The sequence below is a fragment of the Rhincodon typus genome, chromosome 19 (assembly GCF_021869965.1).
Source record: "Rhincodon typus isolate 14 chromosome 19, sRhiTyp1.1, whole genome shotgun sequence".
Taxonomy (NCBI): domain Eukaryota; kingdom Metazoa; phylum Chordata; class Chondrichthyes; order Orectolobiformes; family Rhincodontidae; genus Rhincodon; species Rhincodon typus.
The window spans coordinates 121369-140567 of NC_063350.1; the positions used below are offsets into that span (position 1 = coordinate 121369).

Here is a 19199-nt window from a genome sequence, read left to right on the forward strand (position 1 = left end):
CTTACCATTAGCCCAGTACTCTGTATTCCTGTTACTCCTTCCAAAGTGAATCACCTCACACTTTTCTGCATTAAACTCCATTTGCCACCTCTCAGCCCAGCTCTGCAGCTTATCTGTGTCCCTCTGTAACCTGCAACATCCTTCCGCACTATCCACAACTCTACCGACTTTAGTGTCATCCACAAATTTGCTAACCCATCCTTCTACGCCCTCATCCAGGTCACTTATAAAAATGACAAACAGCAGTGGCCCCAAAACAGATCCTTGCAGTACACCACCAATAACTGAACTCCAGGATGAACATTTCCCATCAACCACCACCCGCTGTCTTCTTACAGTTAGCCAATTTCTGATCCAAACCGCTAAGTCACCCTCAATCCTATGCCTCCGTATTTTCTGCAATAGCTACCGTGGGGAACCTTATCAAACACTTTACTGAAATCCATATACACCACATCAACCGCTTTACCCTCATCCACCTGTTTGGTCACCTTCTCAAAGAACTCAATAAGGTTTGTGAGGCACGAGCTACCCTTCACAAAACAGTGTTGACCATCCCTAATCAAATTATTCCTCTCTAGGTGATGATAAATCCTATCTCTTATAATCCTTTCCAACACTTGACCCACAACCGAAGTAAGGCTCACTGGTCTATAATTACCAGGGTTGTCTCTACTCCCCTTCTTGAACAAGGGGACAACATTTGCTATCCTCCAGTCTTCTGGCACTATTCCTGAAGACAATGACGACATAAAGATCAAAGCCAAAGGCTCTGCAATCTCCTCCCTAGCTTCCCAGAGAATCCTAGGATAAATCCCATCCGGCCCAGGGGACTTATCTATTTTCACTCTTTCCAGAATTGCTAACACCTCCTCCTTATGAACCTCAATCCTGTCTAGTCTAATAGCCTGTATCTCAGTATTCTCCTCGACAACATTGTCTTTTTCCTGTGGGAATACTGACAAAAAATATTCATTTAGCGCCTCTCCTATCTCCTCGGATTCCACGCACAACTTCCCACTACTGTCCTTGACTGGCCCTAATCTTACTCTAGTCATTCTTTTATTCCTGACATACCTATAGAAAGCTTTAGGGTTTTCCTTGATCCTACCTGCTAAAGACTTCTCATGTCCCCTCCTGGCTCTTCTTAGCTCTCTCTTTAGGTCCTTCCTGGCTAACTTGTAACTCTCAAGCGCCCTAACTGAGCCTTCATGCCTCATCTCTACATAAGCCTCCTTCTTCCTCTTGACAAGAGATTCAACTTCTTTCGTAAACCACGGTTCCCTCGTTCGACCACTTCCTCCCTGCCTGACAGGTACATACTTATCAAGGACACGCAGTAGCTGTTCCTTGAACAAGCTCCACATTTCAATTGTGCCCAGCCCCTGCAGTTTCCTTCTCCATCCTATGCATCCTAAATCTTGCCTAATTGCCTCATAATTGCCTTTCCCCCAGCTATAACTCTTACCCTGCGGTATATACCTATCCCTTTCCATCGCTAAAGTAAGCGTAACCAAATTGTGGTCACTATCACTAAAGTGCTCACCTACCTCCAAATCTAACACCTGGCCTGGTTTATTACCCAGTACCAAATCCAATGTGGCCTCGCCTCTTGTTGGCCTATCTACATACTGTGTCAGGAAACCCTTCTGCACACATTGGACAAAAACTGACCCATCTGAAGTACTCGAACTATAGCATTTCCAGTCAATATTTGGAAAGTTAAAGTCCCCCATAACAACTACCCTGTTACTTTCGCTCCTATCCAGAATCATCTTTGCAATCCTTTCCTCTACATGTCTGGAACTTTTCGGAGGCCTATCGAAAACTCCCAACAGGGTGACCTCTCCCTTCCTGTTCTAACCTCAGCCCATACCTCAGTAGATGAGTCCTCATCAATCGTCCTTTCTGCCACCGTAATACTGTCCTTGACTAACAATGCCACACCTTCCCCTCTTTTGCCACCTTCCCTGATCTTACTGAAACATCTAAACCCCGGAACCTGCAACAACCATTCCTGTGCCTGCTGTATCCATGTCTCCGAAATGGCCACAACATTGAAGTCCCAGGTACCAACCCATGCTGCAAGTTCACCCACCTTATTCCAGATGCTCCTGGCGTTGAAGTAGACACACTTCAAACCACCTTCCTGCCTGCCGGTACACTCCTGCGACCTTGAAACCTTATTCATGACCTCACTACTCTCAACCTCCTGTACACTGGAGCTACAATTCAGGTTCCCATCCCCTTGCTGAATTAGTTTAAACCTCCTGAAGAGCATTAGCAAATTTCCCCCCCAGGATATTGGTACCCCTCTGGTTCAGGTGTGGACCATCCCATTTGTGGAGGTCCCACCTACCCCAGAATGAGCCCCAATTATCCAGGTATCTGAATCCCTCCCTCCTGCACCATCCCTGTAGCCACGTGTTCAACTGCTCTCTCTCCCTGTTCCTCGCCTCGCTAGCACGTGGCATGGGTAACAAACCAGAGATGATAACTCTGTTTGTTCTAGCTCTAAGCTTCCACCCTAGCTCCTTGAATTTCTGCCTTACATCCCCATCCTTTTTCCTACCTATGACGTTGGTGCCTATGTGGACCACGACTTGGGGCTGCTCCCCCTCCCCCTTAAGGATCCTGAAAACACAATCGGAGACATCATGGACCCTGGCACCTGGGAGGCAACACACCAACCGCGAGTCTCTCTCATTCCCACAGAATCTCCTATTTGTCCCCCTAACTATGGAGTCCCCAATGACTAATGCTCTCCTCCTCTCCCCACTTCCCTTCTGAGCAACAGGGACAGACCCTGCGCCAGCGACCTGTACCCCATGGCTTACCCCGGTAAGTCGTTCCCCCCTCAACAGTATCCAAAACGGTATACTTGTTATTGAGGGGAACGGCCACAGGGGATCCCTGCACTGTCTGCCTGTTCCCTTTCCGTCCCCTGACTGTAACCCATCTACCTTTTTCCTATACCTGAGGTGTGACTACCTCCCTGTAACTCCTCTCAATTGCCCCCTCAGCCTCCCGAATGATCCGAAGTTCATCCAGCTCCAGCTCCAGTTCTCTAACGCGGTTTCCGAGGAGCTGGAGATGGGTGCACTTCCCGCAGATGAAGTCAGTGGGGACACTAGTGGTGACCCTTACCTCCCACATTCTACAGGAGGAGCATGCAACTGCCCTAACCTCCATTCCCCCTGTTCTGAATTCCCAAACAGACTATTGAAAAAAAAACTAGTAACCTTACCAAATCGGCGCTCAGAACCTTTTTTTTGGTTAGAGGAGGAGGATGGGTGGGAGACACTACCAAAATTGATTCTGGTCTCCAACCGTAAGTTTATGTAAGACCTAGGCCAGACTGAGGGCCTATGACAGGGAACCTCTATAGATTAAGGTTATAACTTCAGTTCTGGTGTCTTATGAGAAACAGGTGATTGTTACCACTGATTGTAGTAAAAGGCTGGGGCCCAAGCGTGATGGGGTGAAATTGGTTGACAGATTCAACTTGATAGGCTCAACGTTTTTGATTAGAAAATGGTTGCCTAAGTGAAGTCCTAATTAAATTCCCGGATGTTTTTCAGCAAGGTCCAGGGACCATCAAAGGAGCCAATGCCATATTGTTGGCATTATTATATGTTGACCAAAAAGCAATTCCATGATTCTGCAAGGCCCAGCAGTGCCATTTGCCAAATTTCTTCAGCTTCCTGAGGAAGAAGAGACTTGTTCCCCTTGATTGTTGCATTTACATGGGAAGTCTTGGACAGGTCGTTGGTTATCATCACCCTGAGGAACTTAATGCTCTTCACTCTCTCAGCCTCCGTTCCGTTGATGTAGATGAGGGCATGTTCTCCTCCTTTCTTTCTGAAGTCGATGATAAGTTCTTTTAGTTTTGCCGATGTTGAGAGACAGATTGTTTTCATTGCACCATGTCACCAAGCCCACTGTCTCTTCTGTATTTTGACTCGTTAGATATCTGTCCCACTACAGTGGTGTCGTCAGCGAACTAACAGATGGCGTTCGTTCAGAATTTGCAAACAGTCATAAGTGTACAGGGAGTACAGTAGGGGGCTGAGGATGCATCCTTGGGGGGGCTCCAATGTTGAGTATTATTGTGAAGGAGATGCAGTTCCGTATTTTCACTGATTGTGGCCTGTGGGTCAGAAAGCTGAGGATCTAGTTGCAGAGGGCAGAGCCGAGACCAAGGTCACGCAGTTTTGAGATCAGCCCGGAGGGGATAATGGTGTTGAAAACGGAGTCAATGAGCAGGAGTCTGACATAGGTATCTTTGTTGTCCAGGTGTTGTCTCCAGACAATGGAGAAAGTTTTGCAAGGTTTACCCCAGGTCGCCATTTATCTGGATGACATGCTAACAACAGGGATGACTAATAAAGAGCATTGAGAGAACTTGGACATAGTACTTAAATGTTCCTCCAAGAAAGGTATACACCTTTGGAGGAAAGGTGGTGTTCCAGGCACGCCAAGTGACCTAATTGAGCAACAGAGTTGATGAGACTGGATAACACCTGTTGGAAGATTAAGTGAGGGTGATCAAAGGTGCCCCAGCTCCCATGTCTGTACTACAGCTTAGGTTTTTCCTTGGGTTGGTGAATTATTATGGAAAATGCACATGTAACCTGGCCTCCATCCTGGCACCCTTCCATCTGTTGTTGAAAAAGGGTCAGCCTTGGAAATGATCTCGTAGCCAAGATGTACCCTTTAGGGAAGTGAAGAAGCAGCTATCATGTGTAACCTGTTGACACACTACAAATCCCAAGCAAGATGTGCTGACATGCGATGCCTTATCTGGATAGTGTTGGCTCGCTGGTGGCCCAGTGAAGATGAAGGTCTGATAGCATATGCTTCCTGGATTTTGGATGCTGCTGAACAAAAATATGCCTGTATAGAGAAAGGAGGTTTGGCTGTCATCTTTGGTGAGCGAATGTTCCAGCAATACCTTTACAGATGTAAATTTGTAATAGTAATGGACCACAAACCCTTCTAGGGCTACTTAAAGAGGACTGGACCCATGCTGCCCATAGCTTCAGGTTGAATTCAGCGGTGAGCTCTTATTCTGAGTGCGTATGTTTACAAGTCGGAACACCATCCGGAAGGCCAAATAGCAAATGTGAATGCCTTGAGCAGCCTCCCATTGGTGGATACACCACCAGTGGTGCTGCCACTGGAAGAGCTTGTTCTGGTTTTAAACTTTCTGGACACCCTTCCTGTCATCGCTGATAATATCAGACTGTGGACTTCTGAGCAAGGGCCACTCAACCTGAAATGTTAACTCTGATTTCTCTTCACGGATGCTGCCAGACCTGCTGCGCTTTTCCAGCAATTTCTGTTTTTGTCACCAAAATCCTGTCCTGGAAAAACTAAAACAGTTGGGGGTAATGGGGGAAACAAAAGGGCCATCATAATCAGAATTGAAATGTTTTTGGACCTGGTGAGACCAGTTCAGGTCCCGTGACGTACAAAATTTGTTAGCAGAAACAGTCCTGAACAAGCATATGGTTCACATGAAAGCTGCAACTTCACAACTGGGACAGGGCAAAACATACCCGGCCCCTCAGATCATCCGACAAGGCTGTCGGAGCACATGGATGCTCTCCCTACCGTCGAACAAACCTCTGAGAACAAGATGGACACAGCAGATGCTGCAGCCTCAGTGCTGTTACTGCCTGAAGAAGGTGATGAATTTCAGCCGAGATGCTTTGGGCATAAGAGGCAAGCTATAGTCCAGTACATGCTGCCTGTATTTGAAGCAGAGTCTGATACAAGAACGCCCCAGGAGAATGGACCTACGTCCACTGACTTAGACGGAGAGGGATGTAGTGATTGGAATGAGGTCAACCAGGTGGACCTTGTAGAATGTGTTCCCAATCAGTGTGTCCTAGCTGTCAGATATAAACAGCAGTGTCAGGCGTTCTGCTCACTCCAAGAGCCAGCTGTGAGCTAGTTTGTCAGTGTCATGTACTGTGCGTGCGTAAATAAAGGGTGACTTGGTGACGGGATGCTAACCTTTGTGCAGTTTTTTCAGTGAACTGCTGCAGTTCATTTATTATCTTCCTTACCCTAACTTTTCTCATGAACTTGCTATTCTCTATGTTAGTACTATCTGTTTCAGAGATTTTGTGAACTCTTAATATTCTGTCTTGGTTCTCACATCACTGCCAAGTGAGTTTAAAACCCTCCCAACAGCACTAACAAAGTGACTGGCAAGGAACTCAGTTCCAGCTCCATATTTTGGTGCAACCTTTCTGGTTTGTACAGGTGCCGTCTTTTTCAGCCAGTCCCAATGTCCCAGAAATCGAAAGCCTTCCATCCTACAACATCTTTACAGCCATGCATTCATCTGCCTTATCTGCCTATTCCAATACTCTCTTGCACATGGCACTGGGAGCAATCTGGAGATAACATTTAAGGTCCTGCTTGCTAGATTTCTGCCTAGTTCCCTAAATTCTGATTGCAGGATCAAATCACACTTCGTATCAAAACCAACATGGACCATGATCTCTGGCTGTTCACCTTCCTGCAAAAGAATGTCGTAAACCAATCTGTGACATCCTTGGCCCTGGCACCAGGAAGGCAAACACATCATCCTGGATACATATCCACAGTCACAGAAATGGTCATAGTCACCCTAATTATCAAATTTTCTACCAGTATCGTTCTCTCTCTCTTCTTCCTGCCCTCCTTTACACCCAAATGGTGAGCTGTCTCCTTGATTTGCTGCAGTCTACGTGCTATCGGTAGACTCTCAATTCTGCTAGAGGCAGTTTGAGGATTTTGACCCAGCGACAGTAAGTGCGCGGCAATTATATTTCCGAGTCAGGATGGTGAGCGGTTTGGAGGGGAATTTGCTTTTGTTGGTGTTCCCACGAAAGTGCTGCTCCTGTCCTTCCAGACGGAAGTGAGCATAGGTTTGGAAGGCACTATCTAAAGATCTTTGACAAATTTCTGCAGTGCATCTGCTGATACTGAGGTTGCTGAATACACTTCCTGCACATGTGGTCAACTAGGACACCAATGGGTACCTGCTTTCCCACATTTAACAGGCTATGTAATGCACTCGGCCAAGCTTTGTTACAATATCTCAACATTACTTTCTTTACATCAAATTTATTCTTTTTGGTTACTTATGTTACTTTATTATATTGGCCCTGATTTTCCCTTATTCCTGGGGTTTTTCAGTTAAATCCAAATTTAGCCATACTTTAATATGCTTTTCTAATTTATACTGATTTAAAGAAATCCGTAATAACAGTTCCTTCAATGAATTTAATGAAAAAGAATAGAAGAGCAAAGTTCTCCTCTCTGCCTTTTACCAAACTCCCCACTCAGCGCACTACTTTTTGCAGCAAGCAAGTACCTCTTTCCCTCTTTGTTCTAGATTCCTACTTTTAAACCACATTCGCTAGGTCTCTGTCTCCATCATACTGACAGTGTGCCCTTACATCCATATTAGCATACCGCACATGATAGTAAGACCAGAGCAGCCTGCTCTGTTATAGAGGTACCTGGAAATGTCTACTGAGGTCAATTACATCATAACCTCAGCAGCTTATCTGCGTATGTCTACCGCCTGTTCTGCCTTTATGATGGAGAGCCAGTACATTTCAGCACAAACGACCAAGAAGAGTGCCCAAACGTTGAGTTGAGTCCCACTATCGGCAGAGACGAGAGATCAGGAGAGCGATCAGAAGAAATTATCATTAGTGTAGATTTGATAAGTTATTTTTGGGCAATCTGGCAGAATTTGGACACCCTCCTAATTCTTCACTCTTCAAACAGTTGTCATTGACAAGCTTCCTAACTTTTAAATTGTCTTAATCCTGATTAATGTTTTGTTCCACTCCCCACCATTGCTCTCTTCTCTCTTCTCCCCCTTACCTACTCAGGCACTTTCAAGAAATGAAAGATGATGCGATCGTTTGTAATATTGGCCATTTTGATATTGAGCTGGATGTGAAATGGCTGAATAAAAATTCAACCAAGAAGGTGAACATTAAACCCCAGGTAGGTGAAACTTCAACTATCAAATAGATGTATGCAGCAGTAATCCAGTTCCTACTAAACCCCTGGGCCCTCAGCAGAAACTGGATTATGATGACCTTAACCTGGAAATCACAAGATAAGTAAGAGAAATGTGGGAGATCAGGGAGAAAGTTACAGGAGCTTTGATCCAAATTTTTAATTCCTCTTTGGCCACGGGGAAGGTGTCAGAAGACTGGAGTACAGCTAATGTGGTTTCGCTTGTCATGATGGGTGGTAGACTTGAACCCCAGGGAATTACAGGCCAGTAGTGAATCTTATATTAGGGTTAGGGAAAGTGCTGAAGGACAATTAATTTTTGCATGGAGAGGCATGGTTTGAATCACAAATAGTCAGCACAGCTTTGTCAGAGGGAGGGAGACTGATTAAGAAGATAAAAGCACGTGATCTAAGGTTACCTGGCAAGTTGGACCCAAAATTAGCTCAGTGGTAGGAGGCCGTGTGGTGGTAGAATAATGTTTGTGTGACTGGAGGCTGGTGTTCAGTGGCATGCCACCTGGATCCGTGCTCGTGATGTATGTATACTATATAGGAGGAAGTGTGGGAGTGATGGTAAGTTTGTGGTTGACATGAAGATAGGCTGAAACAAAAACAGAAATTGCTGGAGAATCTCAGCAGGTCTGACAGAACCTGTGGAGAGAAATCGGAGTTAACATTTCTGATCCAGTGGCCCTTCTTCAGTGCAGATTGGCTGGGGGTTGACAATGAGGGAGAAGGCCTTAGGCTGCAGGAAGAAATAGAAGGATCGGACTAATCAGTGACAAATAGAGCATAACCCTGATAGTGTAAAGTGATACGTTTTTGGCAAAAGTGGCAAGACCAGGACGTACTCGACAGTTGGCAGGTCCCTGGGAAATGAAGGAACATAGGGAATTTCTTTAAAATTTATTATGTTCTTGGACTTGTGTCACTGGTCGACTACCATTTATTGCCCATCCCTAATTGCACTTGAGAAAAAGGTGGTGAACTGTTGCCTTGAACTGCTGTAATCCATATGCTTTAGATAGACCCACAATGTCCCTGGGGATTTCCAGGATTTGTACCCAATGATAGTTGAGGAGCACTGAGTAGCTTGGAGGTGAACTTGCATGTGGTGGTATTCCCATATATCCATTGTCCTTGTCCTTCTAAATGTAAATTGTTGTGGGTTTTGGGGGTGCTGTTTAGGGATCTGTGGCAGAATTTCAGCAGTGCATCTTGTAGATAGTACACACTGCTGCTGTTGTGCATCAGTGGTAGAGGGAATGAACATCTGTGGATGTGGTGCCAATCAAATTGATTGCTTTCTACTGGATAAGATCATAAGGTATAGGAACAGAATTAGGACTTTCAGGCCATCAATCACAGCCGATATGCTTGTCAACTCTATTCTCCTGCCTTCTCCATGTAACCCTTGATCATCTTATCAATCAGGAACCTATCTATCTCTGACTTAAATGCATTCAGTGACTTGGCCTCCATAACGTTCTGTGGCGTTGAGTTCCACAGATTTGCCACCGTCTGGCTAAAGAAATTCCTCCCTATCTCCGTTCTGAAGGGTCGTTTCTTCACTCTGAGGCTGTGCCCTCATGTCCTAGTCTCTCCTACTAGTGGAATCATCTTCTCCACGTCCACTGTACAAGCTTATCAGTATTCTGTATGTTTCAATTATCCCCTGTCATCCTTCTTGACTCCATCACAGTCCCAGAGTCCTTACCGGCTCCACAAGTTACAAGCCCTTTATCCCAGGGATCGTTGTTGTAAACTACCTTGGACCCCATCCAACACCAGCACATCCTGCCTTAGATATGGAGCCTAAAACTGCTCTCAGTATTCCAAACGCAGTCTGACCAGAGCTTATGCAGGTTCAGCAGTACATCTCTGCTGTTGTATTCTGGCCCTCTTGAAATGAATACGAACATTGCATGTGCCTTCCTAACTGCTAACTGAACCTTCATTGATAACCTGAAGAGAATCTTGAACTAGGACTCCCAAGTCCCTTTGTGTATCACATTTCCAAAGCCTTTCCCCGTTTAGAAAATAGTCTACGTCTCTGTTCTTCCTACCAAAGTGCTAACTTCACAGTTTCCCCCATTATATTCCATATGCCACTTTTTTGCCAACTCTTCTAACCTGTTCAAGATTTTCTGCAGCCTCCCTTCTCCGTCAACACTACCTGTGCTTCCACAATCTTTGTTTCATCTGGAACAATGCCCTCAGTTCCTTTGTCCAGATCATTAACGTATAGCGTGAATAGTTGAAGTTCAAGCACTGATCCCTGCAGAACTCCCCTAGTCACTGACTGCCATCCTAAAAAAGACCCTTTGATCACTACTCGCTGCCTTCTGCCAGTCAGCAGCATCTTGTTCGCGTGCCTACTTGTCTGCCCTCAGCATGCTGCAGTGCTGTAGCAAATCACAGCGCAGACTACAGGAGCAACATCGCGTCTTCAAACTAGGCGGTTTACAACCTTCTGGGCTCAATATTGAGTTCAGCACCTTCAAACTGTGAATCCATTCCTTCCCTATTAACTTTGCTTGTTTCATTCTGTCACCCTGTCTCCCCTCCCCTTCCCCCACCCCATCGGGATTGTCTGTTCTTTCTAGTCTGCCAGTTAGACACATCATTGTTCTGCATTTTTCACATTCCAGTCACTTAATCTGAGCTATCAATATTCTTTCTTCCCCAGCACTCTAACTGCACCCCCCATTGCATAAATGCTGGCACCTCTACACTTCACTCCAGTTTGGGGCAGCATGGTGGCTTAGTGGTTAGCACTGCAGCCTCACAGCACCAGGGACCCGGGTTCGATTCCAGCCTCGGGCAACTGTCTGTGTGGAGTTTGCACATTCTCCCTGTGTCTGCGTGGGTTTCCTCCGGGTGCTCCGGTTTCCTCCCACAGTCCAAAGATGTGCAGGCTAGGTGGATTGGCCATGCTAAATTGCCCATAGCGTTCAGGGTGTGTGGGTTATAGGGGGATGGGTCTGGGTGGGATGCTCCAAGGGTCGGTGTGGACTTGTTGGGCCGAAGGGCCTGTTTCCACACTGTAGGGATTCTATGATTCTAACGAAGAGTCATCTAGACTCCGTCAGTCCTGATGAAGGGTGCCGATCCAAAACGTTGACTTTCCTGCTCCTCTGATGCTGCCTGACCTGCTGTGGTCCTCCAGCTCCATACTGTATTGACTCTGACTTACAGCATCTGCCATTCTTGCTATTTCTTAGACTCAACACTAGCTTTCTTTCCTCTCCATGGATGGTTCCTGACTCGTTGTGATCTTCAGCATTTTTTGTTTTCAGTTCAGAATCCAGCATCTACAGTAATTTGCTCCAAAACCTCTGTCCATGCTTGTACCTTGCCCCTAACACCATGGGCTCTTCTCTTATTTATCATCCTTGTTATAAAGCAGAGGTTGACCTCCCCTCTGAGAACTAAAACCAAAACACCCAAAGAGAAGTGCCTTGCCCCATACTCTGTAAAAGGAGTGTGAAAAGTGGTGTAACCTGCCTTTCAGCAACTACTAGTGGTTAAATAAAATAAATCCCTGACACTCACTTTAAAATCAACATGTACCAATTTATTTATCTAACTAACAGTGAACAAATTAACTAAACTATTAACAAACCAAATAAACCCCTTCTAACTAGTAACTATTCCCAAATGAAACAAGATTCTAATGGTATGCTGTTCCAAAAAATACGGGTCCCACTTATATAAACAACAGCAAATTTAGTCTGTCAAAATTACAACCATACGTGTCTTCCGGAATGTTCTGTGCCTTCTCTGTTGGCTCTTCTGTCAGGAATATTAACTAGTTGTGCCGTTGGTACCGTTGTTATTTAGATGGTGTTTTCTGTAAGACATAGGGGAGGCTGTGAGAGCCAGCGATTCTCTGTTGAGAGCTGAGGGTTGTTAGCTGTGGCAGATGGCAGCTAGGTCTGGGGTGTCCAACTGCCCCTTTTTTTATACCTTTGATAACATATCAATATTTCTTACAATAGGATTGGTCCTATGTTGCCAAAACCATCAGACTTAAATTTAATAGGTTTTTTGGTATCTAAGTATGTAGTTCAAATTGATTGGCTAAATTCAAAAACCTGTTGTCTTGGTAAAAAAATTGCTGCTTGGCCCATTAGCTGTATGACCTTACAATACAAATGTTTCAATTCGGGTGCCCTCTGTGTACTTGCAAACTTCAAGCTGCTCCTCTCAGACATCCATTTTAAATTTCTAAGCACAGAAAAAGCACATCATCTTTTAAAGGAACCACACAATGCTTTCCCCCCCAAACACCAAATTCTAACTTCCTGTATCCCAATGCACAAGTACTCCCTGGAGCAACATGGCCGACAGCAAAGAAATTGGCAAAATATAGTCAGAAAAAAAAATTGAAATCCTGTTGTCAAGAGAAAAAGTTCTTGCTCCAGCCTGGAATTCCTGTAGTATTAGGGAAGTCCAGGAGCAGGATCTCTGGAATGTTCTGCAAACATGCATGTCGGAGTCTTGAGTGGCTCTGTGCTGGCACCACCCTATCTCCCTGAGAGGGAGAGGCACCTGAAATCAGGGTGTAGGTCCTTCATCCTGCTTGCCTTGTCACTGATGCTGAGCTCCTTTGGCTAGAGTAATAGAATGCAGATTCATGTGCACATCCAGTAAGCACCGAGTGTGCTGGACCATGGCAACTGTTGACCTCTGGTGACAGCTAGATGCCTTCAAAGTACTGACTACTACTTAGAATCCTTACAGTGTGGAACCATTTAGCCCATCAAGTCCACACTAACGCTCCAAAGAGCATCGTACCCAGACCCACCCACCACCCTGTCTCTATAAACCTGCATTTCACATGGCTAATCCATGTAGCCCGCACATCCCTCAACACTATGGGCTTCTGACAAACCTGTCTGCTGTTCCTATGCATTTTGCTACGACGGCTTGAGGGGGTACGCTGATACTTAAGCCCCTCTACTCCTGGGTAATAAAAGAGTTAACCATTTAATCAAAACAAGCAAAGTCCCCAATTTACCTGTTGGATGGAGTCAGGGAAAAATCACTGACCAGGTTCCTATACTTAAGAATTATTGTCTATTACAAATAAATTCTAGTCATAAGTAGCTTGGTCTATCAATATATGGTTCTACTAATTAAAACTCTTAAACAAAAGCAACTGTAGGTGCTAGAAATCAGAAACAAAAGCAGAAATCATGGTAAAACCTCAGCAGGCCTGGCAGCATCTGTGGAGAGAAAGTGGAGTTAATGTTCTGGGTCCAGTGACCCCCCCCTCCAGAACTGATTGTAGCGAGGCAAAAGTTGGAATATATGCCGAAGATAGGGTGGGGGAGAAAGGAGGAATAAATAATGTGGAAATGAAGCCCAAACAGAGAGGAAAATAGTTGGGCAAATAAAGGAATGTGTAAAGGTCAGCCTGGGAGAATCAGTAGCTGCTCATGGTGACAATGGATTGTTAACGATAGCAGTCGATGTGATGACAAGGTCTGGTGTGAAGGGGATTGGGATAAGGACATGGGAAAAGGTGTTCAGACCCTAACATTGTTGAACTTGATATTAAGTCCAGAAGGCTGCAGAGTACCTAAATGGAAGATGAAATGCTGTTCTTGCAGCTTGTGCTGAGCTTCGTTGGAGCACTGCAGCAAGCCTGATACACAGATGTCGGCCAGGGAGAACAGTGGTGTGTCGATGCGGCAGGGAACAAGAAACTCGGTCATTTTCGTGATCAAAGCATAGGTTATTCTGCAAGGTGTGCGCTCAGTGTATTTCGTCTCCCAAGTGTAGAGCAGACCACATTGTGAGCAGCAAGTACAGTAGATTAGATTGAGTGGAGTGCAGATATATCACTGCTTCACCTGGAAGATGTGTCTGGGGAATTGGATATGGAGGAAGGAGGAAATAATGTTACAATGTTGCATCTTCTGCAATTGCATGGGAAGGTGCCGTTGGAGTGTGGGGAATGGAGGAGGAGTGGACCAAGCTGTCTGAGGGAACAATCCCTGTAGAAGGCTGACAAGGGAGGAGAGGAGAATGTATGTCTGGTGATAGCATCCCACTGGAGGTGGCAGAAATGGCGGCTAATTATCCTTCGGATGTCAGTGCTGGTGGAATGGAAAGTGAAGACCAGGGGGACCCTATTGCTGTTGTGGGAGGGAAGAGAGGGGATGAGGGCTCAAGTGTGGAAGGTAGGTCGGACACAGCTGAGGGCCCTGTCAACCACAGGGTGGGGAAATCTTCTTGGAGAAAGAAGGTGATCATTTTGGAAGCCCCCTTGTAGAAGCTCTTTTAAAACCTCGTTAGAATCCCTGCATCTGCACACAGAACTCCTGTCTCCAGGTTTTGTTTAAATCATTCACAGGTTTGGGTATCACTAGCTGGGCCAGTGTTTATTACCCATCTCTAATTGCTCTGAAGTCAGTTCAGAATCAATCACATTGCTGTGGATCTAGACCCACACAGACCAAAGTCTCTCAGTTACTAGTTAAAGGCAACAGCTGTGATAGGGTTACAACTTACTGATGGGAGAAAATAATTTGCTTTTTTTAAGGCTCAGGTATTACAGAGAGTCATGTGCGACTTGACCGGGAATCCATTATTGATGGTCAGAAAAATCCATCTGGTTCACCAATGTCCTTTTGGGAAAGAAATTTCAATTCTTATCTGATCTGGCCTACATGTGACTCCCAACCCGTAGAATGTGGCTGACTCTTAACTGCCATCTGGGCAATTACAGATGGGCAATAAATGCTGGCCTAGCCAGCACCACCCTTATTCGGTGAATGTATTTAAAAAAAATACTTCCCTTCTGACTTAATTGAATTTCTTGAAGAAGTAACAAAGAGGATTAATGAAGGCAGAACATTGGACATGATTTGAATGGACTTCATTAAGGTGGTCGAAAAGGTTCCACGTGGTAGACTGATTAGCCAGGTTAGATCACATGGAATGCGGGGAGACCTAGTCATTTGGATACAGAACTGGCTTGAAGGTAGGAGACAGAGGGTGGTGGTGGTGCAGGAGGGTTGCTTTTCAGACTGGAGGTATGTGACCAGTGGTGTGCCACAAGGATCGGTGCTGTGTCTGCTGCTTTTTTGTCTTTTAAATAAATGATTTGGACGTGAATAATGGACCTGACCATTAAGTGTATAACTCCTCCCCTGATGTGCCCTTCCAAAATGCAGTCCCTCACATTTATTTAAATTAAACTCCATCTGCAGCTCCTTGGCCCATTGGTCCATCTGATCAAGATCCCATTATACTCTGAAGTAACCTTCTTGGATGTCCAGTTACACCTCCAATTTTGGTGTCATCTGCAAACTTACTAATCATTGACTGACATTTGGAAAAATATGGATGTATTAGCGATAGGCAGCATGGCTTCGTGTGGAGAAGGTGGTGTCTCACAAACTTGATTGTCACTTCCTCAAAAAAACTCAAAGGTCTTTAGGGGCTAGGCGTAAATGTTATAGAGACATACAGCACGGAAATAGGCCATGTGTTCAACTTATCCATGCCGACCAAATTTCCCAAACTAAAGTAGTCCCATTTGCCATATCCATCTAAACCTTTCCTATTCATGTACCTGTCCAAGTGTCTTTTAAATGTAACTGTACCTGCATTAACTACTTCCTCTGGCAGTTCATTGCACATGTGGGCCACCCACAAGCTGTTCGGCTACCCAGGAACTAATCAGATAGTTGGCAGGCATTATGGCCTATGACAGCGACAATTGGTCACAGTTTTACAAAACAATCAGCAATCTGTTGCTGGTTGAATCACTTTGTACACACCTCTGGTTTCAGCTGTCTGCGAACAACTTTCTACACTTTAACAAAGCAGCAGTGTACATATGACCAAGTGAGTTTGTTTTTTTTTAAGTGTAGCAGTTCCTTCCACAATGCTTGGTTTAAAAATGGCCCTTTTCCCATTTTAGTGCAAAATAAAAAAAATTGTTTTCTTTTAAAAATTGTCTTTAGTTAATACTTTAAGTATAATGAACTTTTTATTAACTGGCACCTATGAGACCCGAAGTGTGCCAGCTGAACAAATATTCTGGTTGATCGAGAGGCCCACATAATCAATATAAAAACACATGCTAAGTAATAGAATGGAATGCAGAGGGTATGCATCCCTGTTACACTTTATTTACAGTAAACATCACTTAAGTTTTATTTAAGGTAAAGATGTATTATTATTTACCAGCAGAGAGCGAACTCACTCGCACTTCCCAACTGACTACTTTGACATCATGGTAATATAGGACACTTCTGGTGTTTGAAGTGTATAATTTTCGCCAGTTTAATGAGTGTGCTGGTTCATAAAATGCCAGTTTTATTAAGTTGTGAAATGTGGCGTTGCTAGCTTGTCAGCATTAGGTGACCGTCTCTAATTGCCTTCGAAGGTGGTGGTGAGCTGCCTTCTTGAACGGCTGCAGTGTACCTGCTGTGGGTTGACCCACAATGCCATTAAGGAGGGAGTTGCAGGATTTTGACCTAGTGACAGTGAAGGAACGGCAATATACTTCGAAGTCAAGGTGGTGAGTGGCGTGGAGGGGAACTTGGTGGTGTTAGTCTCATGTATTGACTGCCCTGTCTTTCTGGATGGAAGTGATCATGGGTTTGGAAGGTGCTGTCTGAAGATCTTTGAATTTCTGCAGTGCGTCTTATAGATAGTAGCAGCAGTGTGTACTGAACACTGGTGGTTGGGGGAGTGGATGTTGGTGGATGTGGTGCCAATCAAGCGGACTGCTTCATCTGGATGGTGTCATGCTTCATGAGTGTTGTTTGGGCTGCACCATCTAGGCAAGTGGGGAGTATTCTATCACACTCCTGACTTGTGCAGTGTAGATGGACAGGGACTGGGGAGTCAGGAGGTGAGTTACTCACTTCAGTATTTCTAGCCTCTTACCTGTTCTTGTAGCCACTGTGTTTATGTGGCAAGTCCAGGTGAGTTTCTGGTTAAATTGTTAAATGCCCACCACCACCACCCCCCACTCCCGCACGCCACGGAGAACTCGGTGGTTGGGGGGAGGTGGTAACACCATTGAATGTTAGGGGATGGTGTTTAGATTGTCTCTTGGCGATGTCATAGCCTGCGTATTGTCTACATCTTTTTGAACATGAACTGCTTCAGTATCTGTGGAATTGCGAATGGTGCTGAACACTGCAACCATTGGTGAATATCCCCACTTCTGACTTTAAGATGGAGGGGGGAGCCATTGATGAAGCTGCTGAAGATGGTTGGGCCGAGGACACTACCCTGAAGAGCTCCTGCAGAGGTGTCCTCGAGCTCAGGTGACTGACCTCCAACAACCGCAACTATCTTTCATGTCCAGGTACGACTCCAATCGGCAGCAGATTTGCCCCCATACCCATTGATTCGGGTTGTGTTTGGGCCCCTCGATGTTGCATTTGGTCGAATGTGGCCTTTATGTGAAGGGCTCTCACTCTCACCTCACCTCTGGAATTCAGCTCTTTTGTCCATGTTTGAACCAAGGCTATAATGAAGTCAGGAGTCAGTGGCCCTGGCAGAACCCAACATTGCTGAGCAGGTGCTGCTTGATAGCATTATTGATGACACCTTCTATCACTTTACTAATGACAGAGAGTAGTCTGAGGGATTGGTCCTGCTTTTATGTACAGGACAAACCCAAACAATTTTCCATATTGTCGGGTACATACCAGTGTTGTAATTGAATTGGAACAGCTTTGATAGGGGAGCGGCAAGTTCTGGAGCGCAAGTCTTCAGTACTATTGCTGAAATGTTGTCGGGTCCCATAGCCTTTGCAGTATCTAGTATTGCCAACTGGTTCTTGATATCACATGGAGTGAATCAAATTGGCTGAAGACTGGTATCTGTAATCTCGGGGACCACTGGATTGAGATGGATCATCCACTCGGCACTTCTGGCTGAAGATTGTTGCGAGTGCTTCGGCCTTATCATTTAGTACTGATGTGCTGGGCTCTTCTATCGTTGAGGATGGGGATATTTGTGGAGCCGCCTCCTCCTCCAGTGAGTTGTTTAATTGTCCACCACCATTCACGACTGGATGTGGCAGGACTGCAGAGCTTAGATCTGGTCTGTTGGGATCACTTAGCCCTGTCTCTCACTTGCTGCTCACGCTGTTTAGCGTGCAAATAGTCCTGTTTGGTGGCTTCACCAGTTGACACCTCATCCTGGCATGCCCTCCTGCCTTCTCCATTGAACAAGGGTTGAACCCCTGGCTTGATGGTAATAGTTGAGTGGGGGATATGCCAGGCCATGAGGTTACAGATCGTGCTGGAGTACATTTCTGTTGCTGTTGATGGCCCACAGCGCCTCTTGGATGCCCAGTCTTGAGTTGCTAGATGCATTTGCACCCAGCAGATTGGTAAGGATGAGATCAAAGTATGTTTTTTCCTCTTGTTGGTTCCCTCACCACCACCTGCAGACCCAGTTCAGCAGTTCTGTTCTTTAGGACCCAACCAGCTCGATCAGTAGTACTGCTGCTGAGCCACTTTTGGTGGTGGACATTGAAATCCCCACCCAGAGTACATTTTGTGCCCTTGCCATCCTCAGTGCTTTCTGCTGTGTTGCTCAACTTGAAGGAGTTCTGGTTCATCACAGTAGGGAGGATAGCACATGGTAATCAGCAGGAGTTTCCTTGCGCATGTTTAACCTGAAGCCATGAGACTTCATGGGTCTGGAGTCATTGTTGACGACTCCTAGAGTAGCTCCCTCCTGACTATACCACTGCCGCCACCTCTGCTCGGTCTGCCCTGCCAGTAGGACAGGAGATGTCCAGGCATGGTGACAGTGGTATCTGGGAATTCATGTGTGATTTGACAAGGCTGTTTCTGCCATTGTCTTTTCTGGTGTCTCTGTCCAGTTTCATTTCTTTGTGAATGAATGCCTTGCTAGGCCATTTTAGAGTGCAGTTGAGAGTCAGACACATTGCTATATGTCTGGAGTCACTAGTGAACCAGATGTGTTTTTCCAACTATCAACAATGGTTTCATGGTCATCAGTAGATTCTTAATTCCAGTTTTTTTAATTGAATTCAGATTCCATCGTTTGCCGTGGCTGGATTTGAACCTGGGTTCCCAGGACATTAGCTGAACATAAAACAGGGGCACGGGTAGGCCATCTGGCCCCTCGAGCCTGCTCTGCCATTCAGTAAG

At 45.4% G+C, this 19199-nt stretch overlaps 1 protein-coding gene across 1 annotated transcript in view; it reads left to right on the plus strand.

The window, feature by feature from the left end:
* The window catches only part of LOC109926066 (adenosylhomocysteinase A-like), a 68772-nt gene extending 58227 nt beyond the window's left edge, over positions 1 to 10545 (plus strand). The window contains exons 8-9 of the mRNA XM_048608492.1: positions 7902 to 8019; positions 10387 to 10545. Of these exons, the coding sequence (XP_048464449.1) occupies positions 7902 to 8019; positions 10387 to 10545 (277 nt within the window). The remainder of the gene's footprint in view (positions 1 to 7901; positions 8020 to 10386) is intronic.
* The last annotated feature ends 8654 nt before the right edge of the window (positions 10546 to 19199 follow it).